Source organism: Crinia signifera, chromosome 3 (assembly GCF_055691185.1).
Source record: "Crinia signifera chromosome 3, ASM5569118v1, whole genome shotgun sequence".
Classification (NCBI taxonomy): Eukaryota; Metazoa; Chordata; class Amphibia; order Anura; family Myobatrachidae; genus Crinia; species Crinia signifera.
The window spans coordinates 207,995,210-208,012,473 of record NC_139219.1 but is presented as its reverse complement, the minus strand read 5'-3'; the positions used below and the strand labels follow the sequence as shown (position 1 = coordinate 208,012,473).

At 39.9% G+C, this 17,264-nt stretch overlaps 1 protein-coding gene across 1 annotated transcript in view; it reads right to left on the bottom strand.

Annotated features, from left to right (window-relative positions):
- Positions 1-6,820: 6,820 nt before the first annotated feature.
- The window catches only part of KLHL31 (kelch like family member 31), a 32,048-nt gene continuing 21,604 nt past the window's right edge, over positions 6,821-17,264 (bottom strand). Inside the window, exons 2-3 of the mRNA XM_083174717.1 lie at positions 8,328-9,532; positions 6,821-7,687 (exon numbers count right to left, since the gene is read on the bottom strand). Of these exons, the coding sequence (XP_083030843.1) occupies positions 6,955-7,687; positions 8,328-9,499 (1,905 nt within the window). The 5' untranslated portion in view covers positions 9,500-9,532 and the 3' untranslated portion in view covers positions 6,821-6,954. The remainder of the gene's footprint in view (positions 7,688-8,327; positions 9,533-17,264) is intronic.

Genomic DNA, 17,264 nt, shown 5'->3' with positions numbered 1-17,264 from the left:
ACCCCTTCAGTGGAATGCATTCCCTCGCTCCATTTGACTCCCCCGACCTTGCAAAGCTTCAAACGTGCACTGAAAACTCACCTATTCATCAAAGCGTACCCTTCCGCTGCATAACTTAGTCCCGAGGCTTGTCCTCTGACCCCTGCCACACGTGTTGACTGTTTCTGCCTGCTTACATCCTGCCATCAACCCACCTGCTTGCACATCATGTAATCTGTCTGTTACCTTTTCCTACTAGATTGTAAGATCTTCAGCGCAGGGTCCTCTTCCCTCCTGTCATCTAAGCCCTCTTCTCTTCACATTGCACTCACAGCTCTCCCATACTCAAACACTCAGTGTCCATCTTTGATCAGCAGCCCCTAGTAGTACGTTGATCATGTCCTCACTACTTACATTTAAGCTGTGTATTGTACTGTGGCATTCATTTTACCTGTAATCTATTTCTGTTATTTATTTACTGTAATGTTAAGTTTTGTCTCCCTGTACTGTTCCTTTGTACGGCGCTGCAAAACACTTGTGGCACCTTATAAATAATAATAATAATAATAATAATAATAATAATAATAATAGTTCTAACAGTATATATCCATTTGTAAGTGACCTATGAGATTCAAATATTATATTAGTGATAGTAAAATACAAGTAATGAATGCCAGTAGTCATGAAGCCTTAAGATAGTGATGGCTAACCTTGAAACTCCAGCTGTTGTTGAACTACACATCCCAGCATGCCCTGTATCAGTGTTAGCATGGCCAAATAGTAAAACTGTAGCAGGGCATGCTGGGATGTGTAGTTCAACAACAGCTGGAGTGTCAAGATTAGCCATCACTGCCTTAAGCTGTGTGTGTGTGTGAGTGTGTGTGTGTGCACATGTTGCAATATGGGCTATCGATTTTGACTATAGCAAGTTAGTATAGTTTGCACCGTGTTTGTCCGCACATGATTCAATCCCGCACCTAAATCAATCCCGATACACGGCCTCGCAGTATCGGAATCGAAAGTAGAAATAGACTGTGCAGCCCATGTCGGAAATAGCGGTGTGGATTGAATACCCTCCTTAAGCTCAAATGTAACATTCTTCTTTGTTAATGCCTGGACAACAAACAATTGCCGGGGGACAGAGACATTTGTGTATTCTTTAAGCAGTGGAGGATTCAGTAGTGGGAAACTTGAGCTTTTCATAATTGAGCAGTAGAGGGATTATATAATGTTTATAGGATTGCTTATAATTAATTTAATAAATACTGATATCATTTGTGAAAGTTCTTTTTCAATACATTGAGCAAATAAAATGCACACACACAGACATCTGTATCTGAAAATTTTTATTTGTCGGAGTAATATTTTTCCATGGAAAAGTTACCTACTGTATAACTATTTTTTAAATAATACATTATTCCACCTTTTTTATGTACTTTAACAACTTTGTGTATCATAGTCAGTGTAAAGCAGTGGTTTGAAACTTGGTCCATGAGGATCTCCAACAGTTCATGTTTTCCAGGACATCTGTGGATTTTTTAAATGTGACAGTTGGTGATATGTAGTTCAAATACTGGATGCTCTGGAAAACATGAACTTTTTGTGCTCCTTGAGGACAGAGTTTTGCAACCACTGGTGTAAAGTATTGAATATAAATATGTTTCGCTTTAATTAAGTGAGGACTATAGGTGCCCATACACGTACCGATTATACGGTACGTTTTGTGCTAAAATAGCATCGCATTGCATGCGTTGTGCATGCAATGTGCGTGCAATGCGATGAGATGCGATCAAAAGACAGTTCAAAAAGTATGTGCAGCACATACTTTTTGTACTGTGCGATGAGTTGCCGCGGGAGCGCGCATCTCATCGCATACATCGCACCGGGAAAATCGGTCCGTGTATGGGCACCTTATGCATATGTACGTTAGCACCTTTCCATACATTTAATCAATTTGAGTTTTGCAGAAACATCCCAAATCTGTACAAAAGATACTACTGTAGGCTGACAAAAAAATCTAATTAGACATCCCTATAGTTCTAAATATAAAGCAGGAGTTACACAAATTTGAAGATATGTAAATAGGTTTCTGCCACTTCACATCCATGTGGCCTCTCAATAGTCCCACCTTTAAAATATGGAAGGAGTTCCTACTTTGGGTGACATATTTTCCAAATACTATTTTAAAAAATTGAGGAGAAACCTTTGAAAACTTCAAAGTGTCACTAAAAATGCCGCCCTCCTTAACAGATAGTCATTGCATGCATGAGAGTGCTACAACAGAAATAGCGGTTTAATAGTTTCATTAGTTCTATTTTATTGGTTGACAGAAATGTCCTGTTGGATTTATCTTTTTCTTCATAAAACGTATTTCTATAGAATTTGTACTGACTCATGATTCATGGAGCCTCCTACGCTAAAGTTTTATATTGGGTAATTACAATATTGTTTTCTATTGCCAAGCTAAAAGAAATACTCTTCATTAAAAATAAAGAAGTTTTTACATGTCAGAAGTTTTTACATGTCACTAAAGAATATAAATTTTGTGTTCCCTTATGGTTACATCTATTAAATACTCACTGGCACTCCAAACCAAATTATAAGCCTTGAAGGCAGATATTTGGCAACACATCATATTATATGGCTACGATTATTTACTGTCATAAAGAATAATATAAAAATATCCATAAATGTCACTGTAGGCTCATTTCAAACTTTACAATTTGCCTAAATATTATGACTCCAACTAGGAGGGATATGGAGAATATTTGGAGGCTTATACCAGTTGCATTGACACCATGCATTCATTTAGCTTGCCTACTACTTCCCTTACTAACTACTAAAGGTTTTGTTCAAGTAGTGTTGTGCAATTTTTAGGAAGATAGAAATCATTGGAATTGTTATGGGAAAACTGGATACACTTGTAAGAAAATGTAATAAAGAGAAAAGCAGTACATAGATATAATGGACCCAAATAAATGAATATATTATTTAATTCAATTACTTGCAAATATATCACTTTATTTGGACTGTTAGTTACAAAAATGGTATACATGACTCAGGCCACATAACCCAATCAGTGCTCCATTTATTTGAGGTTCCACATCAACTAGAAACCTACAGAACTTCTCTGCTTTTAATGCTAATTTGGATCTTTAGGGGTCAATCCTATTAACCCTGATGTAGGTGGATGATTCCCCGAATCATCACGTCACCGGGCGCACTTTACGGCGGACCGAATTCCCTGAAAAGTACTCGCACCGCCATAGGGGTGAGTGCAATTTTCAGCCAATTCGGCCCTGCGAAGGATGCTGGTTAGGCTGAACTTCTGTGTGAAAACGGCACGCGAATGGCAAGTTGTAACTTTCGGGGTTAATAGGATTGACCCCTTAGACTGCAGGAAAATAAACAAATTTGGGTTGCAATAAGGAACGAGTCCTTGCAGAAGACAAATGCAAATAATTGCAGATTGGGAAACAAACCTTCAGACAGCCTATGTAGGGAAGGAAAGGAGTCCAAAAGTCAAAACGTAGCCTCACTTTTTTGTATGAATTAAATAATATGGTAAGAGCTCTTCTGAAACACTGGCTATCTGACCTACAGTAGATCTATTAGCACTTACATGATTGAGGTACTCTGTTGTAGGATGGAGGGTTCTAAAGACAGATTTAGAGCACCACCATCTAAAGAAAGAATTGAGAATGTAAAGCCTATGCAAATATATGTTTAAACATATGCTTGGAAAGCCAATCAGACTATTGCTGATATGGGTATAACAGACCAGCAATCCTAATTTATGAAACAGATTGTAGGTGTGGCTAGGCTATGGCCCACAGTTTTTGCAGTGATTATTAAATATGGCTAATGAAGCTTGCCAAATGCGTCTATTTATATATGATGGCTCTGATGTTTGGCTTGAGTTGCCAAACTGGCCAGCTAAACAGTGATAAAAATGTAAATCAACAGCAGATTCCCCAGTGCAAAATTAATCTGAGGATGTGGCTTTCTGGATTTTGTAACGCATGATTCTTTAACTCCCAATCAATTAATGTGAACACAAAATAATTTAATCACCAAGAAATGTGTATCACAATATTCTACACCACTGCCCACATACTTAGCATAGCTCCGATGTAAGTCATCTAATGTGCCAACTGCAGGCATGCAATATACTTATCTGAACTACAGCACCTGCATTGCATCTAGGTGGCATGTGTCTTATAGGTGTATGACTTAAGTTTTATATGGATGCTCTGAAAACCTTATTTTTGGACAGGGCTCTTTTCTTTTTACATTACAATCACTGGACATACTGTACTATTAAGCTTCGCTCAGCATTTGCCTAATGCTTCTTAAATAGCCACATTGTTCAGTATATGAACATTCACCTAGGGCAATCGCTACATTCCTGACCTTCTTACCCAACATTCTGTACATAGGGAATTAAAGAAATATATCACATGGCATTACGGGGTAGATTTTCAAACCATCGCACCTTTGGCAGTTTCAGACCTCAGGATGTAAAGGGGCATTAATATTAACGACAAATCCAAGCTTGTATCAAATAGTATTGCCCCTTTAAATCCAGCTGTTAAAGCCACTGAAACGAGGGCTTTGAAAAGTTCGATTTGGGAAATGTAATCCTAAAAAACTATTTTGGCACTATGTCTTCAAATTCTCTTATGTTAATTTAGAGCCCTTCATGGTTTGGGCACAATTAAATTAATTGCAAGATAGCATTCGCATTGTTTTGGGATAATTTAGGTAATATGTGCAGTAGCTTAAATAAATAGGTTATTAACAAAATACATCAGATAAGGCCATAGTTGTTTAAAAATTGTACAATAGCAATCAACATTTTATATTAAATAAATAAACCCTAAGAATAATACCTGTGTATAAGCCATTAATACAAGTATATGATGTCCTTTAAGAAGATCCACTCTGCTAATAGGCCCTTATTCTGGTTCACTCGCAAAGGCAAATTCCTTCTCAAATGGACAAAACCATGTGCACTGCAGTGGTGGTGGGGGGGGCAGATGTATGTGACATATGATCACACAGCCATGACTTAAGGGGCCTATTTATATTCTGTTGCCAGTTAATCAATAAAATAAAGTAACAAATAAGCGCATTTGTAACCCACCTAGCCAGTACTCACTTGTGCAATGGAATTGAAAGACCAGTACTGACCGGACATAATTATTTCGAAATATGTCTTTCTACATTTGTTCACATATAACTATATGTTAAATACATGCTTAAATAGCTATTGCCATGTTTTACATGGAGAAGCTATTAGAAAAATAATTTTTGTTGGCTACAGGCTTCTGCTCTTTAATAAGTAGACCCCTTAATTTCACTTGTATTTCACTTATATTTAGTTTAACCTGATGGAATATAAACACTTAGGGGGAAATTTAACAGCTAAAGGTGCCCATACACGGTACAATTATTGTATGCAATTTGGACTAGGTTTTGCAATGCAATGAGCTGCAATGAGATGAGATTTAGTACAAAAAGTATGTGCAGCACATACTTTTTGAGCTGTGCGATGAGATGTGTGATGGAAGCACGCATCTCATCGCACCCAACAATTGTACCGTGCATGGGCACCTTTATAGCTAATTGAGAACACCGCGTTTAGTCACTAGATTTAAAGTGGCAATTATATAAAAGGAAAAACCAACCTAGTTGTACCTTTTAAATTATTACTGCTTTAAGTCTTGCTGCTAAATCACTGAAAAATCACAGATGCTTCAACTTGCAGGCTATTACATTTACATCTCAGTGTTACTTTGTGGATGTTTTACATACCATTCTGCTGTAAATGTATAATCTTACAAGGTTGGGTATGATGTTTTTTTCAGAGCCAAGTAAAACTGAAATATATATAATTGTGAATGATATTGCAAAGTATCAGGAACGTGCACTGCATGCCTGCATTGTGATTGCCTTTTTGAATTCTAAGCATAACATTGCTTTGTAAATCATTGGTTGTGTTTTTGAAATGAAGGAAGAAGATTGTACTACCAAATACAACTTTGTTTACCATTGAGCCCTAAGGCCCACACACACTAGGTGATTTTGAGCTGTAAGTAGCTCACTTTTGGTGTTTTCAACTATTGTCAGCTCAAAATCCCCCAGGGTGTAATGGGCTGTAAGCACTGATGCACACTCCCGCATCATCGCAGGCCACCGTCGTCTGTCCGTCTAGCAATAAATAAAATAAAAAATTAAGGGTGTTTTTATTTACAATGTTACTATGCTGGAATACTTTAACTAAAAATACACCATTTGTTACTGGTTTTGAGTAGTGTCTACATTGTGCAACCCCCAGAATTCTGGCTAGGAGCAGAGGACATCATAGGAAAAGGTTTTTCTACAGTATGTGATAATGCAGTGTTAAACAGTAATGTACATTAATTTGTTATCTGAGTGACAAACCACTATACATGAATAAATTCATCCATATAACATTCACAGCATACTCAAATAAATGTATTACTATTGTACAGTAAGAACAATCACTTTTCATGCATCAAAAGAACTTACATAACCCTATTACAATGTTGCCTCTACTGACAGTTTCCATTTCCATGAAATATAGGTCTGCCTTTAATTTATTCCATTTTATATTCTATTTCCTAACAGAAACCTATAATTTCCAAAGCAATATATTATGTTGTAATTGATACATTCAGTGATGGTGCACATAATAATTCCTGCCTCTAGTAAATACAAACAAGGTATTAATTTCTCATTGACACTGCTGGCACAGAGTAATAAAAAATGGATGGGCTTAGACAACTCTTAAATTAACATAGTTACAACACTATATATATATATATATATATATATATATATATATATATATATATATGTTGTAATATTGGCCTTGTGTCTGGGAAGTGAATGTGCTATAGTTGTGGTGCTTTGTTTGTATTTTGTTTACAATTGATCAATCATTAGCATTTATATACTGACTGGTACTGAGGACACTGAGCTTGCTCTGGATTCCCGTGTTTTAAAATTGGGCATGGTGATGGAACAGCAAGACACTCCTACAGTTGCCTCGGGTAATTCATCTTCCTCAGTCCATTCGTTAAGATCAGGGTTGTAGCTCTGAATACACTTCTTGTATTTCTTTTCTACTTCATTCCAACCACCTGCTAGGTAAATTTTGCCATTAAGTGTTGAAGCACCTGCTGTGCTCACTCCACTCTGAAGAGGAGCAACGTAGCTCCATTGACCAGTGTAAGGGTTAAAGCATTCAACTGGGAGGACGTCAACCCTCTCTCCGCGACCACCAAGTTGACTACCACCCATGACGTACACACGATCACCAAGTGTAACAGAACAATGCCAACCTCTGGGTGTGCTAAGACTCGCTCTGTCTTGCCATATATCACTAGATGGGTCATATATGCACGCAGAACGAGAGTATGCATTATTTATGTATCCACCTATGACCAGGATCTTACCATCAATAACTGAGCTGGAATGGCAGCACCTTGCAACCTCCAGTGGTGCTTTCATTTGCCACTGGTTAGTTGAAGGCACATAACACTCAACTGACGCTAGGCACCCTTCAGAATTGCGACCACCAATTGCATAAAGGAGGCCACTAAAAACATTCAGGCTAAAGTGGGTACGTTTCTGGTTCATGTTTGCAAGGTGAATCCATGTGTTGAATCGAGGGTCGTACCTAAAAATGCAAAAATACTATGTAAGAAAACCAATTAATGTAAGCAGTAAACATTTAATATATATTTATAACATGCAAGTAAAAAACCTGAACATATTGCACACGATTATGTGTTTTATCAGCTTGTGAGTGACAAGAGTACAAATAAAGGTGGTGAGAAGATGACTCATGTCAGTTGTGACAGCTGTCATCAGCACAGATTATCAATGAAGTGGATGCAGATCCAACTCCAGGCCTAAAGCATGAGGATTCCCAGCCACTAGCCGGCCACACGTATGGCCATAAATAATAATTATTAAAGAGTATTTCTATTTTCCACACACATTTTTTTGTACTTTTACATTTTTAGGGAGATATTGAGGCTGGTAATGTATGGGGTCTATAAGTCTAAATGGTGCTGGCCACGCCCACACAGCACTGGATACACCCCCTCTGCTTCCCATAATATGCCCTTGAAAATGTGTAGCCCCAAACCCATGATACCCTTAATCTTAGCCCTGGCTGTCATGGATAATAATAATGTTATAATACTAGAAACTCCTGTCTCGATTATACACTAGTAAAACATTTAACAATTTTTGTAAGTAGAAACAGTAAGTATGACCACATAAAAATGTTTTTTATTGGAAGTCTCAGCTACCTGCAGAAATTGCTGACTGCATGCTTCGCTTGGTTCCTGGCATCATTCTGGTCTTCCCCACCCGCAATGTAAAGAAAGCCATCCATCACTGTGACGCATTGGTTGAAACTCTTAGCTGGCAGCTCAGCTAATCTTTTCCATCCATTATCAGGATCCCTGTACAAGATCTCTCTGCTGAGAGATTTTTCTGTCAATGCAGGTCGGCCCCCTACAGTTACAAGGACCCTTGTGCCACCACGGATTTTTGTTCTTCTTGATTGTAAGGTGTTTTGATTGTATGGGAGCAAGTGATAATTCATTGCTTCAACGAGAAGCCTATGGCAATCTGTATCCTGCATCATTCTAGGCACGGACTGGACATAGTTGACCAGGTCTGGTGCGGAGATAGTGCCAAATCTAATATTGCCCAGAAGTCCAGAGGCATACTTTATTCTCTTTTCATCATAGTCCAACCATTTCATTGCAATCTGGAAAGCAACAATTTCAGAAGGTAGCTGCAAGTCGTCATCTATAAGGAGTTCGTTTATTTGATCAAAAGTGAGCTTTAGGAACTGATCGGTTTCAGAAAACTCAATGAAGTTGTTCCTGATGAACTTTTGTGAAGCTTCTTTAGTGCTTTTAAGTCCATAGGTTTCTGCAATATTAGCAACATACATGCAGTTTTCAACATTGATTTCTTGCATTAAAAAGTCACAGCACATGTTTACAAGGGTTTCAATTTGCAAGTAGATGGCTGAAGATAATGTGCTGCCAATTGTGTACAAAGAAAGAGTGATTTTACCAGTGTAGGCATAGGTAATTACAGTAGCTAGACCTAAAGGAGATGCATCGTTGAGATCAACTCGTTGAGTGGTGGGATCTTTCTTCAGGATGTTGTAGAAGTACTCACTGCAAGATGCCATCACAACCTTGTGAGTCATGAATGACTTAGTTTTGGTACCGATGGTAAGGTCACAAAGGAAGCTATCTTGTCTCATTCTGCTAAGCCCTTCCATGAGGTTGGTACCATATGCGGAGTCGCAAACCTCTGTAGAAATGTAACTAAATCCATTTCCTCCATCAATGAAGCCACTGATCCCATTCAGTTTGCTGAGAGGGCTATCTTCTACAATGATGGTCATCTCATTGATGTCTGATTTGCTTTTCTTCACATTCTTCTTCTTTGGTGCCATGACTGCAATACGAAAATCACAGCCAAGACCGTTCTGTAAAATAACAAAAGATTAGTTATTATAATCAATCATCATGAACCAAAGACAATAAAGCTACACTCTTCACATAATGGGTCAGATGCACTAAGCTTCAGAAGTGATAAAATGGATAGTGATAAACAACCAACCAATCAGCTCCTGCCTCACATTTTTCAAACACAGTCTGTGACATGACAGGTAGGAGCTGATTGGCTGGTTGTTTATCACTCTCCATTTGATCACTTTTTCCTTGTAGAACCACAATTACAAGCTTGCCCTGGTACCTGTATATAAGTATTGATTTTTACTATTGATCTTTTTGAACTGGAAACATGGGAAATTACATGGTCAAATACAGTGTAAATAAAGTGTTTTTATTTATTTTTAGAACTGCAATTGGCAGTGCGCCCTGGTTGCCAGGGCGATCTTCCGATTATGGTTCTGCAAATGTCAACATACACTGTACAGCCACTTCTGAATAGTGAACCCTGCTGAGACTTGTAGTTTGCCACAGACAAACAGGATATATTCATGGAAATAATGCATTTTGTATTGACTACACTTCACACCTATAAAGTTGGTATACATATACATACATACATACACACATACATATACATACACACACAATAGTGGAGACTTTTAATAAAGAGAAAAATCATCTACAGGTATAAGGACTTTTTGGTCAATTTTTTGTGACATCAATATTATCACATAAAGGTCTCTCGTACACTTGGGGCGCCACTCCACTATTGTATATATAGATTAGTTGTTTCTCCCCAACAGGGGATCTGTGGAAAAGGCTGACCTGTTATTTTATATAATCATTTAAAATGTATACAGATTGAGTGAAAGTAAGGGGTCTGGTCCATAATAATAATAATAATAACAATAATAATAATAATAATAATAATATTATATATGTATACACACACACACTTATTACCCAGTTTACTTTATCACTGTCGTTTCCAATTGTAAAGCACAATGGAATATACTGCTCTGTATAAGAAACTAGAAATAAATAAATAGATAATTAAATAAATTAGTTCTAGGCTATGAGGGCTAGTGCTAGACGCATTTGTGCGCATGCGTGTGTGTGCGCATGCGTGTGTGTGGTGGTAGGGGGACACAGCATAACGCAGTTCCCATTTTGCACATTCCAACATCAGCACCCGTTCCCAATAAACTGAATTCTGCATGGTCATTTGAAACAGCATACTAAGCCGAATCAGGGGCATTTTTTGCCCCATCAGCCTTCAACACCACCATAAAGGAACATTGGCCCTTATTCAGATCTGATGTGAACCATGTGCACTGCAGGTGGGGCAGATGTAACATGTATCGAGAGAGTTAAATTTGTGTTGAGTTATTTTGTTTCTGTGCAGGATAAATACTCACTGCATTATTTTTACATTGCAATTTAGATTTCAGTTTCAACACACTCCACCCAAATCTTACTCTCTCTGCACGTTACATCTGCCTCACCTGCAGTGCACATGGTTTTGCCTATTTTGAGAACAAATTTGTACTGCGATCAGATCTGAATAAGGCCATTGGGTATTTGTGTGTTGATACATTGAAAATGCAACACTTACAATATCATTTGTTGAAACATTTTTGAAAATTATAGGTAATTGGACTCTCACTGCAGCTAAAAGCCATTCATTATTTGTATTTTTCGATAAAAAAAAATGTACACACTACTGGTGTTTGTAATTTGCCATGAGTATTCACATTACAGTATGAGAACTACCTACAGCTTAGCATACATCTCTTCGCTTATCTCAAAATATCTCCCACCTTGACCTTATCACTCTTCATAGATCTACGTGTCTCTCATCCACACGCATTACTTTGCTCTTATTCATGATTGCAGGACTTTCTAGCACCGGCGGAGCACCCATTTATTATTTTAACTGCCAGAACTTCTAATAAGTATTTCTAAATGAGCTTGGTGCACTAAATTGTAAGCTAAGAATGATTTACAACGTTTCATGTATTGAAGACAGCTGGGGGTTTTTAAATAAATTCTCTTTATATCGATGCTCCCAAAAGCCTTATAAAGTGGTCCCACTAGCTGATTGTGCTAAGATTAATATAGATATGTGGCCATGAGTTACGTTTCCAGTCATTAAATATAAAACAACCCATTTCCCCCAGGCTATGTGATATAATTAGTAATGACCTCACCGAATGCTTGTTATCTAGGCAAGGACATTCACGTTTCTACAACAATATAATCTTCACTGAAGTTAAGGGAGCGATCCTTCTCAGCGATTTTGACTACATAGTCAAAATTGCTTAGAAGGTTAGTAAAGATCGCTGTCAAGGTTAGACAAATCTCCTTATAATAATATCACTTAAGGTGCCCATACAAGGTACAATTGCTGGGTGCGATGAGATGCGCATTCCCGTCACACATCTCCTCACACAGCTCAAAAAGTATGAGCTGCACATACTTTTTGTACTAGATCTCATCTCATTGCATCTCATTGCATTGCAAAACCTATGCAATGCAATCTAGTCCAAATTGTATGCAATAATTGTTCCCGTGTATGGGCACCTTTAGTAAAAAAGAGTTGCCAGGCAAGAATATTTTGACTAGATTGTTGGCTGTCTAGTCAAAATCACTGGTATTCACTGCTGAGGGAGATATTCAATATGCAATCTGCAATTAACCCCTTCCCGACATTTGACGTACATGTACGTCATGGTCGGGAAGTACTTCCCGACATTTGACGTACATGTACGTCATGGCTTCTAACTGTCACTGCGTCTATAGACGCGGTGACAGTTAAGAGATGTCTGCTGTCCCTGACAGCAGACATCCCCCCTCGCCGCCCAGGGGGGGCAGGGGTGCCCCCCCCGGTCGGCGATCGCTGTGATTGGCTGTTCAAATCTGAACAGTCAATCACAGCGTTTCCTGTGTTACCGGCGGCTAAGCCGCTCGGTAACACAGAAAACGGTGGTGATCGGTGCAGCACCGATCACCACCGAGCGGCAGCACCCCCCTCCCACCCGCCGGGCACTCACCCGGCAGCAGCAGCAGCTCCCCCGGCTCCACCGCTACGTCCGGAGCGCACGCTGCGCTCCCCTCCTCCCCCCTCCCCCCCGCAGCAGCAGCAGCAGCAGCAGCAGCATCATGCTGCTGCTGGAAAAGTTAAAAATAAAATAAAATAAAAAATAATGTGCAAATGTGTATATATATATATATATACACACACATATATATATATATGTGTGTGTATATATATGTATATATATGTATATATATATATATATATATATATACACACATATATATATATATATATATATATATATATGTGTGTGTGTGTGTGTGTGTGTGTGTGTGTGTGTGTGTGCGTATACCGCACCGATCACCAACGATCGCCAGCCCCCCCCCTCCCACCCGGCAGCCCATCTCCCTCCCACCCACCCGGCTGACGCAGCGCCAGCACCCCTCCCACCCCCCCGCCAGCCGCAGCGCCAGCCCCCCTCCCAAAGCTGGTGACCAAAATGGGGTCACTTGTGGGGGGGTTCCACTGTATTGGTGCTTCGGGGGTCTTGCTAATGCGACATAGCACCCGCCATTCATTCCACCACCAAAAATCACTCCTTCCCTTCTGAGTCCTGCCATGCACTCAACTGGTATTTTTTGGTCACATGTGAGGCATTGCCGTACCCGGGAGAAATTGGGGCACAGATTTTGGGGTGCTTTGTCTCCTTCATTCCTTGTGAAAATTAAAAATTTTGAGCCAGAACTGCATTTTTGTGTAAAAAATTAAATTTTTTTACACAAAAATGCAGATCTGGCTCAAAATTTTTCATTTTCACAAGGAATGAAGGAGACAAAGCACCCCAAAATCTGTGCCCCAATTTCTCCCGGGTACGGCAATGCCTCACATGTGACCAAAAAATACCAGTTGGGTGCATGGCAGGACTCAGAAGGGAAGGAGTGATTTTTGGATTTTGCAGCACAGATTCTGGTTGAATGACCCCCGAAACACCCATACAGTGGAACCCCCCCACAAGTGACCCCATTTTGCAAACTACACCCCTCAGGGAATTCATCTAGGGGTATAGAGTACATTTCAAACCCCCCGGGGTTTCACCAATTTTGATACAACTGAGCTGTGAAAATGAAAAATTATTTTTTTTCATTTTCACTGCCCAGTTGTACCACAATTGGTGAAACCCCTGGGGGTTTGAAATGTACACTATACCTCTAGATGAATTCCCTGAGGGGTGTAGTTTGCAAAATGGGGTCACTTGTGGGGGGGTTCCTAACTTTTAGCATCTTATGGTGCCTAGAAACCTACATGGTGCCTAAAAAATAATCTCATAAAAAGGAGTCTCCAAAATCAAGTAGGTGCTCCTTCTATTATGAAGCCTGTGGTTTGGTCACCGTGCACACTAGGGCCACATATAGGATATTTATGAAAACCAAAGAATTGGGGGAATCAATTTTTAGTCACATTTCTCTAGTAAAATCTACTGTGTTCCTTAGAAAAATGTATTAAAATTGAAAATCCGAAAAAAAAATGAAATTTTGAAATTTCACCTACACTTTGTTTTAATTCCTGTGAAACACCTAAAGGGTTAACAAACTTCCAAAATGCTGTTTTGAATACTGTGAGGGGTGCAGTTTTTGAAATGGCATCATTTATGGGGGTGTCTCACATACAAGTCCCTCAAAGTCACATCAGAACTGAACTGGTCCCTAAAAAAATCAGTGTTTGAAATTTTCTTGAAAATTTGAGAATTTGCTAGTCATATTTGAAGCCTCCTAGTGTCCAAAAAAATGAAAAGGAGGTTGAAATAATAATTGCAACATAAAGTAGACATATGGTCTTTGTTAGTTATTAACTATTTTGAGTGGTATGATTATTTGTCTCACAAGCAGAAAATGTGACATTTTGCATATTGCTAAATTTTCCATTTTTTCACGATATTTTGGTATTTTTCACAAAAAAACACAGACTGTATCGACCCAAATTTACCACTAACTTGAAGTACAATGTGTCACGAGAAAACAATCTCAAAATCACTGGGATAAGTAAAAGCAAAAAAAAGTTATCCCCACTTAAGTGAGACATGTCAGATTTGAAAAAAAGGGCTCTGTCATGAAGGCACAAACTGGCTCTGTCATGAAGGGGTTAAATACCAACCAAGTATGTTAATTCTAGTATAGTCAAAATTGCCCATAGACAAAATCCCTTAGTCAAAATCGCTGTTGTATCTAGTCAAATCGTTTAGTCTTAAGGCCCCATACACTATGCGATTTGGGCACGATTTCACCCGATTTGGATCAATCAGGCTATGAAATCGGCCCAAATCGCACCTGTAGACATCATGTCCGATCCGATGCGTGGTCCCGTGCGCATCGGATCAGAGTCAGGAGGTCGGACGGGCTGCATATAAGATTTGCTAAATCTTATGTGCAGCCCGGTCCCGAAGCTGTGCAGGGGACGTCAGTGGGCGGGGTATGACGGCTAATAGACAGCCAGACAGAGGGAGCAGGGGGAAGCTGTTGCGGTTACAATCAGCGATTGGCTGAGAGAGGTCTCCCTATTGGGTCTCCCAATGGCTCCCTAGTCATCTCTATGGCCATTTTTTCCAAGTTATCTGCTTCTCCCGGCTCCCGCCGCCGCCCGGCAGCCAGCGTCTTCTCCCTGCTCCCACTGTCACCGCAACAGCTTCCTCCTGCCCTGCTCCCTATTCAGCCTCCCCCTGCTCCCTCTGTCTGGCTGTCTATTAGCCGACATACCCCGCCCGCTGACGTTCCCCGCACGGCTCCCTCCTCCTGCAGCTCCGCGGGGACTGCATATGATAAATCCATGCGATTTATCATATGCAAACCTGGGCACATCAAGCGCCTAATTGTGTATCCCCCCCCAAGGGAACTGCATGGGAAATCAGGTCCGACTTGTCCCTAGGACAAGTCAGACTAATGTATGGGGGCCTAAAGTCGTTTAATAGCAAATATCGCTCCGTGTGTACACCCCTTTAGATTTGTTATATGATGTAAGGAGGGGATTATGGTTATACTGTTGGTACAAATGATCAATACACCAGTACATTAAAGCTGCAGTGATAACTTATGTGACTGTTCCGTGTGACTCTTCCTTGTGCTGCAAATAATCAGCTTCTATTATGCAAGAGATGCTAATATAATATTTGTAGAAAGGGAGAGTTTTGACGTAATGACTTCAAATGTTGTTAGGAAAACCTGTGTAATATAATAAATGATAGAGAAGGGATTTCTCGGACCTGCATAAAGCAACACAGTGTGCAGTTTTTTTATTGATAGTGACTTCTAATATCCATAGAATTCATATTAGTTGAGTCTGGAGTACTGATGTACTTTATATAGCCCAGGTAATCTGTACAAAGAAAATCACCAGGTGACAGCTGGCTGCAGGCACACTTCATGTAGAGACATGGGCCTGTGGATGCTTGTGGGGGGGGGGGGGGGGGGGAGATTTGGGGTGTGCTGACAGCTTCTCCATTGTTTGCTGCCACTGATACCTGGATGACAGGGGCAGCCCGGTAGTGATGCTTCTGATCTACTCCTAAATGTCCGCTAACAGGGCTCCTATATTTATGAAGGTGTATGTGGACACTGCTGGCCAGGGTACGGCCTACTTATCTTTCGGTTTGGGGAAATTTCCCCCCTACACCTGAGCATTTGATTTTTCCCAGTTGGAATAACCACTTGGCTGTTTTTCAGCATTTTTCACCATGTGGGAGCAAACAGATGATAATCGTTTACTCCCACATACTAATATTTGCTTGTTGGAAAAATATCATCCTGATGTATTGGCCACATTAGTTCTAAGAGGTTATTTTGACCTGAGATGTGACTTGTATGAATGGGTGGTATTGTTGAATGCTTTGCAAGTAAAGGTTAGTAATTTGGATTCTGGAGGATATGTGTAGCCAGTATAAGAAACACCCTCCATTTTCCAATGCTGGGAAAAATACATACAGACTCTTCCCCCCCCCACACTAAAACAGCAATACAAAACTGTTTTCAACACACTGCATGGTACTCTTACCAACTCCTTGCTAATCACAATCCTATCCCCTCTTGACTGACCACCCTGACTTTCCCTATACCTTCACCTAACCTTGACTAGATGGATACTCTGTGGATGGATCGACGGCTCCTGGAAGCGGGTAGGCAATAGGTTATAGTAGTAGTAGTAGATGATTATTGTTACTAGTTTAAAATAAAAATAAGGAAAACCTGTTAGACATAAGCTCTTATTTTGTTGCATTTTGACACATGATTATTCTGAATGTAGATAACAGACAATGTATACTACCTTGCACACATCCGGCCGACAGGCCAACCGCTGGATGGAAACATACATGTAGCATATGTTGACTGTCCCTCCTTCCTCGTTTAGTTTAACAAGGTCAAAAGGTTGACACAAGCATTAGGTAGATAATGGGAAGGTCGACAGTCAAAAGGTCTACAGGAGTTTTTCTTGTTTTTGTCCCGAATACTGAAGTGGTCGACAGGAACACCATATCAGTGCACTGCGTCCCCTCTCATGGCTCACTGCGCAAACCATGTTTTGAGCACAGTACCTTGCTTGGCACACTATTCTATTCTCCCCTCCATGCCCTAGTAGATGGTAGGGGATGAAATACCGCACATGTGAGTGAAAACCTTTGTCAACATTTTCATAGTCCACCTAATGCTTGTGTCGACATTCTGACCCTGTCGACCTTA